General features: G+C 33.3%; 1 protein-coding gene across 1 annotated transcript in view; it reads right to left on the bottom strand.

Annotated features, from left to right (window-relative positions):
• The window catches only part of LOC126970180 (trypsin-like), a 29,218-nt gene extending 8,328 nt beyond the window's left edge, over window positions 1-20,890 (bottom strand). The window contains exons 1-5 of the mRNA XM_050815961.1: window positions 20,775-20,890; window positions 18,226-18,383; window positions 14,225-14,352; window positions 11,666-11,921; window positions 7,243-7,392 (exon numbers count right to left, since the gene is read on the bottom strand). Of these exons, the coding sequence (XP_050671918.1) occupies window positions 7,243-7,392; window positions 11,666-11,921; window positions 14,225-14,352; window positions 18,226-18,383; window positions 20,775-20,829 (747 nt within the window). The 5' untranslated portion in view covers window positions 20,830-20,890. The remainder of the gene's footprint in view (window positions 1-7,242; window positions 7,393-11,665; window positions 11,922-14,224; window positions 14,353-18,225; window positions 18,384-20,774) is intronic.
• Window positions 20,891-21,148: the final 258 nt, after the last annotated feature.

The following is a 21,148-nucleotide window of genomic DNA, read 5'->3' as shown; positions in this document are numbered from 1 at the left end:
ATTGACATTTGGGTACAAGTAATTTGTTTGGGTATCGAGTGTTCCTAGAAGAGTGATCTTTCATTTTGGTGAACGATTCCGGGTGTTTATGTACAAATACACACATATCCCGAATATACAAAGAGGGAAGTGTTAATATTTTCTTTTTTATAAAAAGTGGCTTGCAGCTATCCATCCAGTGTGCATTGCATATTGCACGGATACATTTTTTTTGAACTCTGAAAGCGCGAATTGCGTCCGAAGTATTTCCCCAAATGATGAGTCCATAGCACAGTACGGATGACACATATCCGTGGTATGCACACCACGCGGCTTGTTCTGATACTGTTTGTCTTATTATCATAATGGCAAAAATAAACCTGTCCAATTAAGACGGCTTAAGACGGGCATGAGCGCCACGCGCTTTGTGGCAGATTTGCACCGTAGGGGTTATTTAAAAAGTATATAAATATGTATTTTATTTTGTAATTTAAATATGGATTCTAATGTTTTAACTCTGACATGACACGTACCACGTTGTCTCAAGGTGACTTGCAGAGATGACCTAGGTGACATAAATCCAGAAATTATTACTATTACAACTTGTTTGTAATAACCTACCGCAAGGACACCACACATACTTACGATAATTAAATTGAATTCGTACACGAACAGAATAAAATCTTATCTCGTTCACTTTCCAATAACAAACCTTTTGTTAATAAAACCCCACAAACTATGTCGATTCCTACTCCGAAGTCTGGCCAACTAAGTCGTTTTTCAATACTCAATCTTCACAAAAACGTACTTGTGTTCTTTGTAAAAATAATGACCATAATAATCAACTTTCTTTTTGCCCGTTATTTATAAAAATGACTCCACGTGAACTTCATAACTTTGTTAAATCTAGATCGTTCTGTACTAACTGTCTAAGTAATAAACATAAGTTAAGTATATGTTGGTTCTGTTCGTCTAAACATCATCATTCAACATTACATTTTGATAATAAGTCCAGAGTGAGTCATAGCTCATCTGGGCAGTCGAATACATGTTTAATGCGTAAGTATCTATCCCTACGATTTTTGTATTGGGGCAGTGCGGCCGATATTAATACCATCTTTGTGCTGCAGAAGATTTATAACCTAGGTCCTAAAGAATCAATAAGAGAAAAATTTAAAGAAATAAACATTTTCTTCTTGCTTCTCAATACATTTTTGATAATGTTCTGTATGTTCATAAGCACATTGAGTAATTTTCTAGAAACTGTGACATTCATAATGTTAACACGAGGAACAAACATAAACTTCTTATGCCTACTACTCGGTTGGGTCGAGTTAGTAAGTCTTTTGTTGGACGATGTATATGCTTCTACAATATGATCCCAGAAAATGTTCAAAAGAAATGTGTTACGAAATTTAAAATAATTGTTAAAAAACGTTTGTGTGGGAAAGGTTACTATAGCATAAACGATTTTCTTAATGACACCACGGACTGGGAATAAAGCGAACACCCTCAGGCTCTTTAATTATAAATGTTTATTGTACGATATCACATTGTAATCCATATTTTTATACAAAAAAAGCCCGGTGAGTTTCTTGCGCCCATTCTTCTCAGGTCTGACGCAGTCTATTTTGAATGGGTGGTAGTTTTTGACGTTCAATAAGTGATTTAGAATCCTATTTTAAATAAAAATATTTCAATTTGAATTGTATGATCTAAGTTTTAGGTTAGTTTATGATACGTTATGATTCATACAACAACGTCACTGTTATGGGGAGATAACTAGGGAAGATAATGTACACGTTAAGTTATGGACTAAACAATAAGACCTTGTTAAACGCTGAAATCGAATATGACAAGTTATTTTATTATCTAAAATTTAATTTCATGCACATGCTACATACCCTTCGTTTTTATTAAAGTCCCAGGACCCTTAGGACACATGACTATCACCAATTACGTACTACTTGACTAAATATTATTATAAAATTGTGTGGTGAAAGAAATACTGAACTAGTGATTTTACCCTATACTTATTAGATAGAAGAACAAAAATATAAGTCGCATCTGTAGTATTAACAATGTTTTAAAGTTTGTGCCCTATATTCGCAACAATCCACAAGCTAACAGCTAATTATGCTAACATATGTGAAGTTTAATTAAGCGACGTTTCTTTGTGTAATGAAAGAATTTTAAATTAGAGAAAAACAACGGTAATTTATGAACATAAGGGCCTCTTTCATTGAAAGTACTGAAGATTGTTATAATAATTAGACAGAACAACTTACTGAAGGCGTAAAACATTTATATTAACATAGATATTTGCATTATGTTAGATTTATTTATTAACTGGTTGTCTGCAACTAAGTGTAATTTAAGTTAAAATTTAAATATTAAGTGTGCTTAGTGAAACTGTTTAAGGAGACATCCTTGTGTCCATGTTTCTATTTTTACTTTTTCTACTTTACCCCTTATTCATAATAGTCTGCTAACTTAAAGCATTGCTAATTCTCACTCTGTCTTCTTCTATTGACCTAAGTCAGAATGAGAAAAAACATTCCTTAGCGGCTGTTTAAAGTTAGCGGACCATTATGAATAAGGGGGTAAATGTTTAAGGATGTATCTGTATTTGTTTCCAAATAAATAAATAAACAAATAAATATGAATATAAAAAATAAAATATTTAAAGAAGTTGCTTAAATTACTGAGGTCAAAAGTAATAGAGATTTACAAGGACATGTTTAGAAAAGATAAGGCTATATGGAATGGAATATAGCCTTATCCTTTATAACGCGAAATTCGAATTGAGAAATGCGAGGAAGATCTACTAAGCTACTAAGGTGAATAATGATGAATTGAATGCGATGGTAGAAACTACCAAGGAATTAGCGGTTAGTTTTATGGTCGCTTTCCATCAATAGTGTTCCATTTTTGTCAAATCTGTAAAAATAAAAACCATGAACATTAGAGCACCTGATTAATCTGACCTACACAGAGAACCATGAATTAAAACTCGCTTTACCATATTGTATTATTCTCAGAAGATGCAAAAGAAATGCAATTTATGATAAACTCACTCTGCCAAGAAAGTAAGAAAGTGGGCCTCGAAATAAATCAAGACAAGACAAAAATAATGACTAACAGAGAACAGGTACCTATAAGTCTTAATGCAAAATTTATTGAATATGCTGACGATTACATTTACCTAGGGCATGTAATATCCTTCAAATCCTGCAATGAGAAAGAAATAGAACGTAGAACTAAAAGCACTTGGAATAAATACTGGTCGATGAAGGAAATTTTCAAATCAAATTTGCCAACGAAGCTTAAAACAAAAGCTATGGAGACCTGTTTAATGCCATGCCTCACTTACGCTTGTCAGACATGGCCTCTAACCTATAGAAACTTAGAAAAAATTAAAGTTTGTCAGAGAGGAATTGAGAGAAGTTATATGGGGCTAAGAATAAGAGACAAAATTAAAAATGTCACAATAAGAAATAAAACAAAATCAAAAAATGTAGCCTTATCTGTTCTGCGTTTAAAAATGGAAATGGGCTGGACATATACAAAGAACAAAAGACGAAAGATGGTCCAAAGTAGTAACGAATTGGTACCCTATAAATAGGAAACGAAATCGAGGCAGGCCTAATAAGAGATGGAGCGATGACACAGTAGAAACAGCAGGAAAGATGTGGACAAGAATTGCAAGAGACAGGAACAAGTGGAAATCAATGGAGGAGGCTTTTACTGCTAAAGGCGGTCCTTATGTCGAAATTAATAACTAATTATAATAACAAAATTTATATTTTTATTTAAAATAGTGAATACTAACACACACTAACAAATACAATTTATAAGTAAATATCTTAATGTATAGATGTAAGGAAATAAAGCTATAAATAAAATAAAATAAAAAATAAAAATTACCATATTGAACCAGCACAGAGATGAAGGAATTTTGGGGAGAATTGTGACATGTGATGAAATGTGAATTCTTTACGATAATCACAAGCGAATGTCGCAATGGCTGAATTCAGGACTTCAGAAGCTTACACAAAGAAATCGAATGGCAACTGTTTGGAGGTCACTACGTGAAATGATTCGTTACAGCTTTTAGCTTCGCAGGTGTCTATATTACTTCGATCAATGATGGCGAAACTCACAGTGAGATTCCCCCACTCATCCGCCGATCTTCACGATCATTGCTCCTTGATAACACTCGACTTTAAATAGCTCGAGAAATTGTTTTAACTTTTTTAATAGAAGAGGACAAAAAACGAGAGTGCGTGGTGTTAAGTCATCACCGCCGACAACAATATCATGTAATACCAGAGGAATCACAGGTGCGTTGCCAGCCATGTCATATCGTCCCGAAAATACCGCACAAGGAAGCTGATTTCAAAGCAGCAGCTTGGTTGTATGTGGAAGAAAGTTCCTGGAAAACCGCACTGTAGACGATCGCAAGACATCGTAATTTGTAGCCTGCGCGTGAAGGTGGAATTCAGCGGCAGGAATCTGGTGAAACAACTCTTGTGTCGGTGATGCAAGTTCAGAAAATACGCGATCTCGGGGTTGTATTCGATAGCAAACTCATGTTTCACTCTCATGTGGGGAATATTGTGGAAGCTGCTTACCCACGGCTTGGATTTGTTCTACGTAATGCATCTCATTTGACGAACCAAGCACTTTGTATACTTTGTATGGCACTGGTCCGTAGTATTCTTGAAAGCATTTCAGTGTCGCGCGCGTACGTACGAGGTCGTTCCAAAAAAACGCAGCAACCCTTGTAATAAGTATGTGCAGACTCTGCCACTATTTTGAGAAAAAATTTAGAAAGAGTTACGCACCTACGTAACTGCAGTGAATCCAAGCCCAGATGACCTTGTAAAAAGAGTGCTGGGTACATAAATGGATAGTAGCTATTGCCTCCGATACAAATGTCTAAGGAACTGTTTTTGGACTTGCTCGATCATTAAGGCATATTTGCTCTCAGCCGCCTGCGTGCACTCAAGCGCATAAGCACACGTCGGTAATACAAGCCATGTATCTTCTAAGCTCTGTACTTGAGGTAGCACCACAGGGTGATTTATTTGCCAGCTCAATGGGATGTTTTCTCAAAGAACGTAAGAAAATATTTGAGAGCATTATGCCTACAAGTTCTATAAAATAAGATACCCAGTTTTATAACTTTGAATGTTTTCTATCTTAAGTATGGTATTTTTATAACGCTTTAGATTTTATCTTTAATGATACATTTTATTTTAATAATAATAAATAAAATATGACCGCTGAATTGCTCGGTATATAAGAGATGTTCATGAAATGAGATTCCGATACTAGGCGAAGCCTTTAAGAGAAGAGATTTTTATACACAGCTATATTGATATTACTAAAAAAAGTGCTATTTCAGATTCAAAAGTGTGATAGTTCCCTGAGTTCTGTCTACCAGAGATTTTTAATCTGAGCTTCACTCATGTGAATAGGAATAGTTCTTTAACTACCGCATTTGTAAATGGCCGCTGGCTAGCCCTGTGTTCTAATTAAAATTCATTGCAAAAGTTTATTAAGTCTTATTACACGATTTGATTTTATAGTTGAATGGAGTTTTCCTTTTTTTTGATATTGAAACGAGTAGTTTCATTGAAATTCATTTCGATCGTAAGTTATTCAAATATTTTAATGTATCTTATGAATTGAATGTAATTGGATTATTATATTATTTGCATGAAATTACATTACTATTTTGCAATTGGAATTCTTTGGTAGGTTCTGAAAGGTATTTCTATATATATATATATATATATATATATATATATAAATATATAATATAGAAATAGTATATACAGAAATATAATTAAAATAAGTTATATACAGAAATACCTAAATAATAATAATAGATCGTGAGTGTTGACAAAAAATTGTTACTCCTCGACGAATTTCGAACAACGAAACTTCAAATAATTTGTGGCACCTTACAGGGATATTTGATATTAGATTATTTATGCGGTTCCAAACTGATGGTTCGTATTGCAATTGGAACCTCAAAAATGCTTAGTATAATTTAAAAATAAACTTTTTTTTTAATTTTGTGAAACGCCCTAAGCAAAACCTATCATCATATATGCTTTATCTGCAACAGCTCTCCCATGTTAGTCAAGTAATAGCTTTAAGTCCAAGATTGCACATAAACAACTGGATTGGAAAGAATGAGTGATGTGTGTATAATCTCTTTTGCGTATTTTTGTAAATTTTCTTAGTTTTTCATTCGTTGTAAATTTTTTACTTATAATTTATTTAAGGTACAATATGAAGAAAATCTATTGATATCTTCTTGCAATAAGATAGTCGACAGCATATAAAAGGATTTTACTATTTTGAAACCATTTGTTAATATCATAGATAAAGATTATGAATATAAAATGACCGAATATAGACCCTTGGGGTACCCCGGAACTTATAGTACAAGAGGACGACGAGAACCTAACCAGGACGAGGGATTTCTGTCTACTCTCAAGTTAAAATGCAAACCACTTAAGATGGTCACCTCTATCGCCGCTAAAGTGAGCTTCATCAACAATTTTACTTGGTTTACTTTGTCAAACGCTTTACAATTTTTTTTTAATACTGTAAGAAGAGTTTTGATCCGTAGTCTCGTAAATTAACTGAGTGTAGAACAATAGATTTAACATTGTGGACGTAGCCTTAACATTAAGCTTATTTTATAATATTTAGTTACAAATATATTATTAAAATAGCCTGAGAGTTGTCGCACCATTCCCAAATTATGGTATCAATATGAAAGCTATATATGTTCACCCAACAAAAGACTTACTAATTCGTCTCTGTTAAATACAGAGTGTTAACATTATGATTATGAGAGTTTATAGAAAATTCATAAACATTCTCTAAAATAATATAATATTGAAAGGCAACAATTAATATGTTTATTCCTTTAAAAAATCTCTTGATGATTATTTAGGACATTACTAATATGTTTGAAAAACCAACTATTTTGAATATCTCTATATAACTCTTTTCATAATATAACACTATTAAAAACAATCTCTATCAAGGGATGCAATACCAGGTCAAATTTCTTTAATAATAAATGCATATTCTTCTATTGTTCATACTCTGCTCATTTGATATGGGATTGAATTTCATTCCCCAGCTTCAAATAAGGAGGGAGTACCTTCGTCAAACCACTCGTCTCTACTGGATAGGCAAGAGATGCATGTCAGTGTCTATCTAATAAACTCTAACCTGACAAGAATCCTTAGTTCCATTGATGTATCCTGCGCAGAACATTCTGGGTGTGATGTTTCCATAGTTTCCATCTGGCATGGTCTTGCATTCCTCAGCAGACATTATTGGGACGTACACGCGCCGAAGAACATCTTGCATACGACTTTTCTAAAAACAATAATTGTTAAATATCTAAACTTGTTGGTAAATGATGGTTATTGAATTCATTCAGAGAATTTTGCTCACTAGACCTTAGAAGAATGAATAGATCACAATATATAGTATTTAAAAGGCTTCATGCTAATATTTCGATCATCTATTTCATTCATTTATCTCTCTCCTAAAAATTTTAGTAACTTTAAAATCATCCTTAAATGCAATTTTTGCATACATTCTATACTATGGGTATTTAGTCAAAATATTTGAGTGAATTTTAATGTTGGAAAACATACCTATAGCTAATTCTACTGCTACTGAATTAAAATATTTCTGCCAATTTTTATGCTCAGCGATGCCAGACACAGAAAATATTAAAATTAATATCAAAGGCTATTAAAATAATATTTAACGCTAATAATAAGAATCTCTAGAATGGACTTGTCGCATGTCGTAATTAATTATTTCACGGTGGAGTTAAAATAATTAAAACAAATTAGTGATACTAAAATGATGTACCTAATGAAAGTTATGCGGTAGGTATAGGTAGTACTGAAATTAAACTATTATTTGTTAAATTAACTTTATTTTTGTACATTTCCATTAAGAAATTTTTAAGTCTTACATCTATTTAAATTTTATGTTTGCTCGTAAGAGGGCTTATAAGAATTCTCCTCTTGAAATAGTCCATTCATTAAGCAGCATTAGCATCTGCTTGTCTGCAAATTATTTTAGGATTTCGTACCCCAGAGTTGGCCAAGCCAGGGCTAACCCTGTTGTTAAACCTCTGCCACCGGTCCATCTGTGCACCTGTCTGTCAGCGGAATATCCGACCAATATCTTCCCTTTCTTGGCGTGCGTCCGTGCAGAATGGGATGTCGCTATGCCAAAGTAATGGCTGACAGGCTTGCCCTGCATGTTTCAGTATGACAACTCAATGATAATTGAATTAGCAGACGCCTCTGTTTATGACATGATTATTCTCATATTAAACATTTTATTGAGATAAACCTTTAGTTGCAACGTGCAACTACTAGTATCTAAAAATCCGCAAAAGCTGGGCAGTTTAAATTGTGACTGTGCGCGCATTATTATTGCCACTATAACAACAAAGAAACGCAATTGGCGTAATCCAAAATGGAAAAAGTTTATAGTACGATGCTATAGCAGCGTGTGTGAACTTTGCGAAGAACGAAGGTAAAGAGCGAGCGTCACCATAATATGATAAGTGAGCAGCGTTCATTACTGGCCTTTTAAATGGGTGTACCGGTTTTTTTGAAGTGAAATCTTATTTAGGCTCGCTGCATACCAAACACCGTAACTAACTCGCTTCCATTTCCATTCAATAAAAATATTTATTTAACAGAGTGATAATGGGGTTGCTACTTCTTTCAATATTCCTCAACCTTTTCCGGAGTGAAGGTGTAAAATGATATGAATCTTAAAAAAAAATTCACATTTAAAAATATTTTAAGCGTGATACTACTAAAATACTACATAAATCAAAGGCAATAAATAGCTGATTAATTAAAAAAAACATTAAATTAAGTGCTATCCAGCGCACCAGATTCATTACATAGCGAAAAAGTTTTCTACATCTTGTACTATTCTCTTTTGTCAACTCAAGAGAGACACCCTTGGGATCTTGACCTCCAATGGGTAACGTGGCAGACACACATAAACATAAACCAATGGGGATAAGACAACGAAGGAGGAACACCATGAATCGCTATGGTGTCCTGATGCAATATCCATTGTGGCCCCACCCTATGTCGCTAGAAAGGCTGATGAGCTACCAGCCACCAGTATGGAGCTTTTTTATCGGTTGAGGTTGTCCGCGTTTGTGTACATCCGAGCCCGACATATGGGCCCTACTCTCACGGCTTAAATACGTAAAGAGTATTTTCCTCCACTCGAAAAAAAACATTGTGTCATAATTTATTTATTTATTTATTAGGAAGCCAATGTGCACACAACTATCTTAATCTATAGATACATTTAAAAATTCCTTTATAATGTTGTATACTCCACTTACAGGCTATCTCGACATGCTTAATATTATTATATACATCCTTTTGTTAAACTAAAACTTTTGAAAACAATTTTTGAAAAAAATTTACAAATTAAAGCCACAAAAGACTGATAAAAAAAATAACTATGTTCTTACTTAATAACCAAGAAAAACTAAAGAATAAAACAATAACTACGAACAATGACTAACCATCTTGCAGTACTTTCATAATTTTTTTGACTTCTTTTTTAAAACATGGGGCAGAGTGCTGAAAAATATCTATACCAGCTCTTTTAACCAAGTTGTTGTAGGTGACAACTATTCTATACAAAGGGGCGGATCTGCCTAGGTTCGATCTAGTTAATCTAGGCCTGAACGTTAGTTTTTTGATAACATGTGACCTAGCATTACGCTTTGGTACCGCCAATTGAACCCTACTCAACAGATTTGGGCAATCGACCCCTCCATCTATAACATTTTTTAGGAAAGAGAGATCAATTAAGTCCCTGCGATCAGACAGTGACGACGCTTTATAAAATTTTAAAAGATCAGTGTAGGTGTTAACCTTTTTATGTATTTTATGCTTGTATGCTAGGTGCCGTAAGAACTCCTTCTGGACTCTCTCTACCCTATTCTTATGTATTTGATAATATGGGTTCCATGCAATAGAACAGTATTCAAGTCTGCTTCGAACAAGCGAATTAAAAAGTGCTAGTTTAGTAGAAGACTTTCTAAATGCCTTTGTATTCCTGATGACGAATCCCAACAATTTTAGTGAATTTTTAACTATATTGTCAATATGAGGTATAAAGCTTAATTTTTAATCTACGATCACGCCAAGATCTTTTATTTGATTTACTCTATCTAAAATGTTGTTTTCAATTATAGAATCGAACTCAACATTTTTAATTTTTGTGCTGAAGGTTATGCTTTTGCATTTCAAGTGATTTGATTTTAAATTATTGAGATCGCACCAATCAGAAAGTCTATCCAATTGAATCACATATGTCATTAATCTTACTGTACATCTTTAGGTCATCAGCATATATTTGGAACTGACAGTACTTGAAACATTCAATAATATCGTTTATGAATATTCCAAATAACAAGGGCCCAAGATTGGAGCCCTGTGGTGCTCCTGACGTCGCAACAAATGTATGGGACTGATATCCTCCTAAAACCACATTCATTTTGCTATTCGTTAAGTACGACTCAAACCAGCTAAGTAGAATCCTGCAGATACCGTATCTCCGGAGTTTCTCTAACAAAATATAGTGAGCAACTACATCAAACGCCTTTGATAGATCCGCATAAACAAAATCTACTTGAGCTGTATTATCCAGAGCCATTGTTACGTCATCCACAAAGAAGGCTAAATTAGACATAGTTGATCTTTAACGAACCCGTGCTGGTTTTCTGACATCGCTGGTTTCATGTACCATGCTTGTAGCGGACAAATTAATTTTTCAAAAACTTTAGAAAATATTGATAAAATACATATTGGTCTGTACTTTGCTATATCTTTTCGATCCCCACTTTTGAATACGGGAACTACCCTGGGTCTTTTCCAAATACTTGGGAATTCACCGTCACACAAATATTTGTTAAATATTAGCAATAATGGTTCTGCTAGGAAAACAGAACAACGTTTACCAAATATGGGTGGTATGTCGTCTGGTCCGGGCCCTTTATTAACATTGCCTTTTGCCAACACACAAGGCCTTTTAATTGTTTTATAACATCCATTTTAGTTATGTTGATACTGCCTAATTGTGAGTTATGTATGGAATTAATAGATGGTTCTGTTTTTAATATTTTGTCAGACGTTATGTACATATTTGAAAAGTGATTTGCGAATTGATTGCAAATATCCAAGCCATCAGTGAATGAGTAACCATTAAAAGAAATAAGAGCAGGATAGTCACATTTATTATTACGCTTTTGTTTTAAGTAAGAATGAAAAATTTTTGGATTTAATTTAATATTATGTTCTACCCTTTCCAAATAGTTTTTATAATCTAAATTAATAATTTTTTCACATCTTTCTCGTAATAACATAAATTCAATTTCATCCATAGGATTACAATATTTTAAGTACAGTTTTCTATATTGATTCTTCTCAGCTAATCTTTTAATTAAGTTTTTAGAATACCAAACAGGATAACAACTTTTATTTTTAATTTTTTTCTTAGGCACAAGTATTGAGCAGCCAGGGCGTAGACAGGTCGAACGTATACGATAAGAAACAGAAGATCCAACGTAATTAATGCTCACCTTATACTGCAAGTGGCCCCACCCACTCACACCAATCATCAAACCAGTTTGAATATCTTGTGGAGAACCAATGGCAATTGGCCGAGCGTTTGCTGAGACTGGTATGGGTCGCTCCAGAAGCAGAAGCTGATAATCGAAGTCATGTTTGTGGAGACCAGAGTTGTTCCAGAGTGGGTGAGTGAAGTGGGAGCAGATGGGATAGCCCAGGGCGATTGAGCTTTGAGTTGAACCGGCAAATACGAGGTTGTCTCGTTCTCTGAAAATTATATTTAGTTATATTTTTTTTTATTTATTTATCATATTACATATACCGATATAAAACTAGGTCAAATTAGCATTTAAAAAAACCACAAAGGTTAACAACTAATGCTAATAACACTTAATAATACGTCACAACTCACAACTTATGCTATAAATTTAATGAACACAGTGAAAATATTTTAAAACTTTTAGACTTAAAAACAAATAAATATAACTTATAGATATGACTTAGCAGGTTCTCATTCTCTTAGCTGCTATAATTTATGTAATAGGTAATCCTTTATTCTGTAATTAATGTTTTTAGTATTTTAATATGTTTGTAGTAAAAATCATTATACCAGACTTAATTATTAGAATATTTACTTTATACTCGGCTAAGTTGAAGCAGTAGTCTTTTATTTTAATGAAAATAAGGGACGAGACGAGCAGCACTTCAGCTGATGGTAATTCATACGTCCTGCCCATTAGAATGCAGTGCCGCTCAGGATTCTTGAAAAATCAAAAATTCTGAGTGGCACTACAATTTCGCTCGTCACTTTGAGACGTAAGATTTTAAGTCTCCTTTGCCCAGTAATTTCACTAGCTACGGTGCCCTTCAGACCTCAACAGAGTAATTTTAACACATTACTGCTTCACGGTAGAAATAGGCGCCGTTGTGGTACCCATAATCTAGCCGGCATCCTGTGCAAAGGAGCCTTCCACTGGTAAAATATTCTATATCTATATCTTTTGGGCGATTGTACAGAAATAAAAAAATATTGTTCAAAATCTTTTGTGTCATTAAGTATACTTTAACATAAAGTACGTTAGTAATGTAGCGATCACTGCCAATTGCTTTCGAAAAAAAAATCATCAGATTATCATTAAATCTGAATAAGGAATGATGATAGCAACTATTGAAGAAAATTACTTTTTCGGTTCGTTAATAAAGTAATTTTAATGTGATTGATAGTGATCTAATAGTACATGTATAGACGACCAATATAGCCAAGTGATTAGTGGATCCTGCCTACTGAGCTAGAGGTCCTGAGTTCGAATCTCGGTAGGTTTACATTTAAATGATGAATACGGATGTTTGTTTTCGAGTCATGGATGTTTATATGTATTTATGTACGTATTAATTTTATCATTGTCTTTTTACCCATAGTGCAGGCTATACTTTCATATTTATTATAAAAATTCTTTATTTTCAAATTCAAATTCAAATTCAAATATTTTTATTCAAAATAGGATTTAAAATCATTTATTGAACGTCAAAAACTACCACCCATTCAAAAGAGACTGCCTCAGACATGAGAAGAATGGGCGCAAGAAACTCAGTGGGCTTTTTTTATTTGTATAAAATATGGATTACAATGTGATATCGTACAATAAACATTTATAATTAAAGAGCCTGAGGGTGTTCGCTTTATTCCCAGTCCGTAGTGTCATTAAGAAAATCGTTTATGCTATAATAACCTTTCTCACACCAACGTTTTTTAAACAATTCTTTTAATGATAATTTATGAACACCATTTAGTATCTAGTAAGATAGAATTTATTAGGATAGGCATAGTATATAATTAAAAAATTAGATTTAATGTTTGATTATAATCATTTAGTATAATAAGTTGTATCATAAGTTAAAAATGTACCTTTTTAGTTTGCTTGCAATAAAGGCTTCATTCAAGATAGGATTTACAAACAAAACTATTTTTTTTTACTTTAAAACTTTCTTTGTAAGGGTTTAATTTTCAACTGACCGCCAGTGCTGGTCAACAAAAGCCAACAATAGGACAAGCAGCGGGCTCACGTTGGGACAGCATGCTGGAGCAGTAACTTGACCCAACTGCTTGCAAACAACCATAGACTGTATAAAATTTTCCTGTCTGCGGAACTAAAGTTACACACGTCACTCTTATATAAAATAACTAGCTGTCCCGACAGACGTTGTTCTGTAGATAAAAAAAAATACTGTTTTATAGGAATTTGCCAATAACATTTAAAAACATCAAGAATTATTTCGTAACGTTTTCTTCTTGTTGTTATAATGAAATTGTTTCACAGCTGAACTGTCAAACCGTGCGTCACTAAACTCTCTCAAAGAAAATATGTCCATACAAAACAAATATTGGAAATAAAAATATTAATTATTGGTCCCAAATCGAAATAAAAAGTATCCTATCTCTCAAAATAGACTAAACTGCACTCTATGAAGTAATCCCCATTAAAATCCGTTCATTAGTTTAGGAGTCCATCGCGGACAAACAACGTGTCACGTAATTTATATATATTAAGATTAAGTAATTGTTACATTACCCACAATGTGCTGCGGTGAGGACCCAGTTTGGTGCGAGCAGGGTTCCCCCACAGTATCTGCCGTATAGCACTTGAAATGGCACATCAGTTATATCCACCAGCTTTCCGCCCACTATTCTCCAACCAAACTAGAAAAACAAAATATATATTAATAAAACTACATAGTTATTTAAAATGATATTTGATTTGTTAAACATGTTTCAGTATTACGTATGATATTAAGAAAGTGTTATATAAAAAAAAAAAAGTACGCAAGAACGATAAATCATATTTTATACATAGCATTACGAGTATATATTTGCTACTGAGAAGTTATCAGTTAGTGAAAACCGTGTCAAATATGCCACGTTTTTCGCCATAACATTCATAATAATAAGAACCACATTAATTTATTGTAATTTCTGTGTTCTCGTTATTAATCATATTATGGCATAGCTCGTGTAACTTCATTCTTGGGTTTATGTCCGACAATGGTACATATTATATCTTCAAATTATATTATTGAGTTTTCCAAATACATATCTGATTTCTGAACGCTTATGTTCAAGGCAAAGATTAATTAGGCAACTTTCAAACCTCTTGTATTTATGAAAATAAGGGACGAGCAGGACGTTCAGCTAATGGTAATTGATACGCCATGCCCACGTCAATGGAGTGCCGCTCTCATAAATTCTAAGCGGCACTACAATTGCGCTCGTCACCTTGAGACAAAGTATGTTAAATATCATTTACGTAGTTATTTCACAAGCTACGGTGACCTTCAGACCGTAACACAATAATGTTTACACATTACTGCTTAACGGCAGAAATAGGCGCCCTTCTGGTACACATAATCTAGCCGGCATCACGTGCAAAGGAATAATTTAATAATACATGTATTATAATATAGAAATCTCTATATTAATTCTAGAGAATGTTTAATAAAGTAATGTATACATTAGATTACTCAAATCAAATCAGATTTATTATTCATTTGAGTCAAAAAATAATACTTATGAACGTCAAAAGTTATAAATTTGACCACCACATTCTCATTGCCACTCTTTTTAAACAATATTAACAGCTATGTGAAGCGAGTCAAAAAAGACTCAAACCTCAACACTAACACGGTTCAGCTGATGGTAAGTGATCTCCGTCACCGCATACATTTGACATAATCTTTTAAACTGGCAATCCAGCATCATGGATCTCCAGCTAACAGTTTTTCACTTTCATACAGTCAAATTAGATCATTAATAATTTTAGATAGACTATGAAAACTGTGAAAAGGTCGAGAAATATTGAGGTTGACAATAACCTCTTATGTTAAGCAATGCACGCACTAACACAAAATGACATACAAATCGCGAGTGTGTGGCTTAGCTTATCACGTACAATTTTTTAATGGAATAGGAGGACAAACGAGCGTACGGGTCACCTGGTTTTAAGTGACCACCGCCGCCCACATTCTCTTGCAACACCAAAGAAATCACAGGGGCGTTGCCGGCCTTTATGAAAGGTGTACGCGCTTTATTTGAAGGTCCCGGAAACACCGCACAAGGAAACTCATTCGACAGCTTTGTAGTACGTGGAAGAAAGCTCTTTGTAAACCGCACTGTGGAGGACCACCACACATCCAGATTGTGGGGATGATATCCTAACTTGTGGCGTGTCGTGTAATAAAGTTATAAAACTGGCCTGTTTTCATCGGTTGTCTAACAGCAAGAGGCTCTATCTAGACATATAAAATATCTACGATAGTCAATTTCTCAAATGATGTGAGCCTTCTTTATGTGTTAATTCCGCTAAGAGTCGTCTTCAATAGGTGAATACGACGGCATTTGGCGAGTCAACATCGCCTGAGAATGCCTTGTGTAGAGGCGAAATATGTGTCGAATTGATTGAAGACGAAATTAAGCGGAATTAACACTCAAGAAGTTTTTAAAAAAATACTAGCTGACCCAGCAAACGTTGTATTGCCATATAAAGTAATAAATATAAAAAACCATTGCCATCTTGCAACCCTATTGCGGATCTGTGGATGTAACAGAATAATATAAAAATCGCGATAGAAAAATAGGTGTTTATCGTAGACGGGTGAAAATTTGAAGTTGTATGTATTTTTTAAAGTGGTATCATAAAAAATTAAAAAATAAATCATTTATCTAAAAATAATAAATAAAAAATTTGGGGTGGACTACCCTTATCATGTAGGGGTATGAAAAATACGTTGTAAAAATTTGTTGTCTGATTCTCAGACCTACCCAATATGCACACAAAATTTCATGAGAATCGGTCAAGCCATTTTGGAGGAGTTTAACTACAAACACCGCGACACGAGAATTTTATATATAAGATAAAAACATACAATATATAGATCGACCATTGAAATAGAATGGATCAGAGTTAAACAATACCTGCAGGATATCTTATGTGACCCTTTGATATAATTATGACATCTGATATCTTTAAAAGATCAATATTTTTCAATCAATTGCAATTTCGTTTTAACACTTATTCCAATTCGAAGTTTAAAACGGCCTTTTAAATAAAACACTTTTAAAGGATTAAAACGCGTGTAATTGTAACGGTTTTACATTAGATGTTTGCGTTAAAGTTACCTTTTTATTGTTATTCAAAAGAATTGTTAAAAAACGTTTGTGTGGTAAAGGTTACTATAACATAAATGACTTTCTTAATGATACCACAGATTGGGAATGGAGCGACCGCCCTCAGGCTATTAAATAATAAGTTTAATTGTACAATGTTACATTGTAAATGTTACTTTAATTGTAAAACATATTTTTGATGAAAAAAAAAAAGCCCGCTTAGTTTGTTGCGCCCATTCTTCTCAGGCCTCAGGCATTCACTTTGGAATGGGTGGTAGTTTTTTTTTGACTTTCAATAAGTGATTTCACATCCTATTTTGAATAAAAATATTTGAATTTGAATTTGAATTCCAGGTCTCGTTTTCAGGGGGACTGCAGATGAAGTGAGTCAAAGATAGTATTTGTCATAGTTGTCATAATGAAGTTTAGCACCATTTATTTCCTCAGAGGTGGTATTTGCTGTACACAGTTACAATTACACGCGTTTTTATCCTTTAAAAGTGTTTTATTTTAATGTGTAACACTCACGTTAATCAAAGAAAATACTTAAAACGGCCTCTCCACAGTAATCGGGTGTAATCCGGGGAATGTTTTAAGTGTGCAACAAATGGGGGTTCTTCTGTGAGTTTTTCAAAGTCAAAGTCAAATAATTTTTGTTTTCTTTATTCAGCTAGGCTTAAACTACGCGCTTATGAATCTTCACTAAAAATATTTCTTTTAAATTACTAAATCTACTATATGTTCGGAAAATGTAGAGCTCTTGAGAAGAACATACAAGAAACTCAATGGCCAATCTTTTCAATCAAATTCAGTATGTTACAATGGCTGTAATATACAAAAAAAAAACAGTTTGTAAAGGCTGCATCCATTATACGAAATATTATATATATAATATATAGAATATTTATAGAATATTTCATAAAAAGTAATGTAGAATAAACTGAATGAATATAAATTACTGTATATTGGATGCGTCAACCTTTAGAGCTTAAATTCATTGTTTGTGTAAGGATGCTTCGTGAACATGATGGTCGTGATTACTGTCACAATTAGTACATATTCGAATCCAACAAACACAATCATTCATTAACTATAACAGGTCGACCTGACACGCAAGCAGCACCCGTTCACGAGTTGATGTATGGACCATCGTTCCACTCGTGCATTTTTGATCCGTTATAACTGCATGCTAATGGAACGGGAAAAACTGATACTAAATTTGATAGATAATTTAATTTAATGACGATTTAAATTATTTTAGTTGTAGGACAGCTGAACACATGATAAAATACATTAAGAAATCTTATTCAATTCCTAGCTCGGACTGGATATTGCTGGAATGGGTGCGATTTATTGCTTCGAGTCTGATTAGATTCTCGTAGAGCCAATTCACAATATCAAATTAAAACTTACACTAAGTTCCTGAGGTGCTAGTAAGTTGTAATCGAAAGCCTCTGGGACGAGGTCCTCGTGGTAGTATTTGTAGGTCCGCAGCGGTATCTGCCTCGTAATGAACATGTTGTAGTATTCCTGCACACAGGCTCGCGACAGACGGCCATGGTACTCCAAACCTGGACCAATCATACCGTTGTACAAAAATATGTGATCGAAGCATTAATTTACAATAAAATTGTTTGAAAGCAAACTTTGCCTACGCGTCTATTTTTCATTGTGGCAGAGTTTTCGTTCAAGTGTGTTTTGACCGCGCTTTGAATACAATGCCACGCAATGACAAAGTGTTGTGTAAAAAACTGTCCAAATAACAGCATGTCAAAACTTAAAAACGATGGACTATTGTATTTTAGGTAAGTGCCCCTTTTAAATTAACAAAATTGTAACTAACTTGACGTTTTTATATAATTTTGCTAAATAATTACATTTCAATTACTAAAACAAAATGTTCTTCTAATAAGCGTATACAATAGACTTTGAGCATTCCTGCCACAAAATAGGGTGTTAATTTGAATGAATGTTTTGATGTTACCCTTATATTATGTTAATGTATACTTAAATTAATTATATAGAACGAAGCTCGGGATTTTTTTGACGATCTTTTAATAGGAGCCTAGTTGTTTACGGTACGTCAATGGATCGAAGTTTTTAACATAATAAACGCATTTCAAAGAATTTGTAAAAATACTTCTGGTTCGACAAGTTAGAACTGATGATGCATCCCCCATACAGTCCAGACCTTGCAACTTGGTTTTATTTATATCAATTCAAATATGCTTTCAGAACTTTATTTATCAGTTATCGGTGTTGGTTCCGTCTATTTTGGACCATTTAGAGGTCCTTCATATTTTAATCTTTTAAAACTTTTAAAATTCTACTCTTACTCACTACACTCGTGTTTTCAAGGTCCTCCAAATAGTCCGAACCTAGTTGGTACCAACACCGATAAATCGTCAGTAAAGATAATTTAAATAAAATTCAATATGTTCCACGAAATTATTAATAATATAGATACTTTGAGAAATTATAAATATTTCATAAACAGAATATGGTAGCACAAATAATCCAGAAACTAACAATGTGACTTAAGTAAATGTAAGTATGAATACCAGGGCCGGATTTAAACTTAATGCCGCCCCTGGCCACGGGAAAAAAATCCGCCTCAATACTGGAATTTTACTTAAACTTATAGTTTATATATTTTATTTTTCAAAACTGAAATAACTAATTTATTGCAGAAACTATTAATGTTTTTATAATATAAAATATAATTATTAATTTTTACTAAACGTGCCAAAATTATAATTAACAAATAATGGATAAATTGAATTTCTTGAATTATCAATTAAACCAAAAATTATTAAGTAACGGAATTAATTAATTATATTGAGCAATCTTGATAAGACTAAAAAAAATTTTTTCACTTGCAAAATTATGCCGCCCTAAAAATTTGCCGCCCTGGGCACTTGCCCCATCTGCCCCTAGTGTAAGTCCACGGCTGATGAATACTATCTACCGCACCATGCAAAAAACATTAATATCATTAACACCATGTTGGTATGTTTCGTTGCTTGAGAATGCGATTTTCAAGGAAGCTTCCGGGACGATACGATATGGGTACTCTCATAACACCTACCAAAATGGACGGCAACAATAATAAACATCAAAAACAATGACACTGTTTGGGCTAATTGAAGTCAAGAAACATGTTCAACAATGTATTGAATAATAAAATAATGTATCAATCGTTACAGGTGAACTTTATTATTCAATACTCGCTCTCCACTCATATCTAATATTTATAAAAATTAATTGCTGTTCGTTAGTCTCGCTAAAACTCGAGAACGGCTGGACCGATTTGGCTAATTTTGGTCTTGAATTATTTGTGGAAGTAAATAATAATAAATAGGAAAATACTGCTAAATTAAATAAAAACAACAAATTTGTTTTTCCTTTGATGTGTCCATACATAATTTCTATGAGAGAATTTATTGACGCACGGTTTGACAGTTCTGCAGTGAAACAATTTCATTACGACAGCAGGGTGCATATTTTACGAAGTAATTTTTGATGTTATGATATATTATTAACAAAGTCATATAAAAACAGTATTTTATTTATTATATACAGAACAACGTCTGTCGGGTCAGCTAGTACTTCATAAATATGTAAAAAACCTTTTTTTTTGATAAAATTTGAATTTGTAAAGATATTTAAAAAGGCTATTAAAACTTTAGGGTATGAATATTTTCCATAACTTTCTGAAGTTGGTGCAATATAAAATATAAGAATGACAGACATATAGAGACAGACATACAGATATATTTCGCACAAGAATGTAGTACTTATTGATGCAAAACTTGGACCATACTTCAAAATATGGTAGATTTTGCTTACTTTTTCTTTACGTCGCTAAGTTTAACTACTTTTTTTTATTTTTGAAGTGTTGGTACCACTTCTAGACCAACTTTTAATTACAACGTTAGTAAAACTTTAGTTTAAACACTCACATTCACTGCTAAACATGTACAACACAGTACAAAAAACAACTTGTACAAGTAACATGTCGTCGTATCAGCCGCTCGAACACAACTACCTCGATCTATAAACACTAGTAATCAAGTGAATCTAATCCGATAAGTACGCTTTTGTTTAGTAATTACATTTTAATATGTATAACTAACACCCACGGCTTTTGAATACGTGCTTACAACACACAAACTACGTAAAAGAACCGTAGTCTGGTAGCGGTGTGGTAGATTATATGAGATGGCTAGGCAGAGATGAGAAATTCCTTCAATTCAACGCTACGGTTATATCTTATTTTTATGTAATGTGTATTAATGATTTATTTATTTAATAGGAAGCCCACGTTGTATACAAT

This window comes from Leptidea sinapis, chromosome 20 (genome assembly GCF_905404315.1).
Source record: "Leptidea sinapis chromosome 20, ilLepSina1.1, whole genome shotgun sequence".
Taxonomy (NCBI): Eukaryota; Metazoa; Arthropoda; class Insecta; order Lepidoptera; family Pieridae; genus Leptidea; species Leptidea sinapis.
This window is presented reverse-complemented; position numbering and strand designations above follow the sequence as displayed.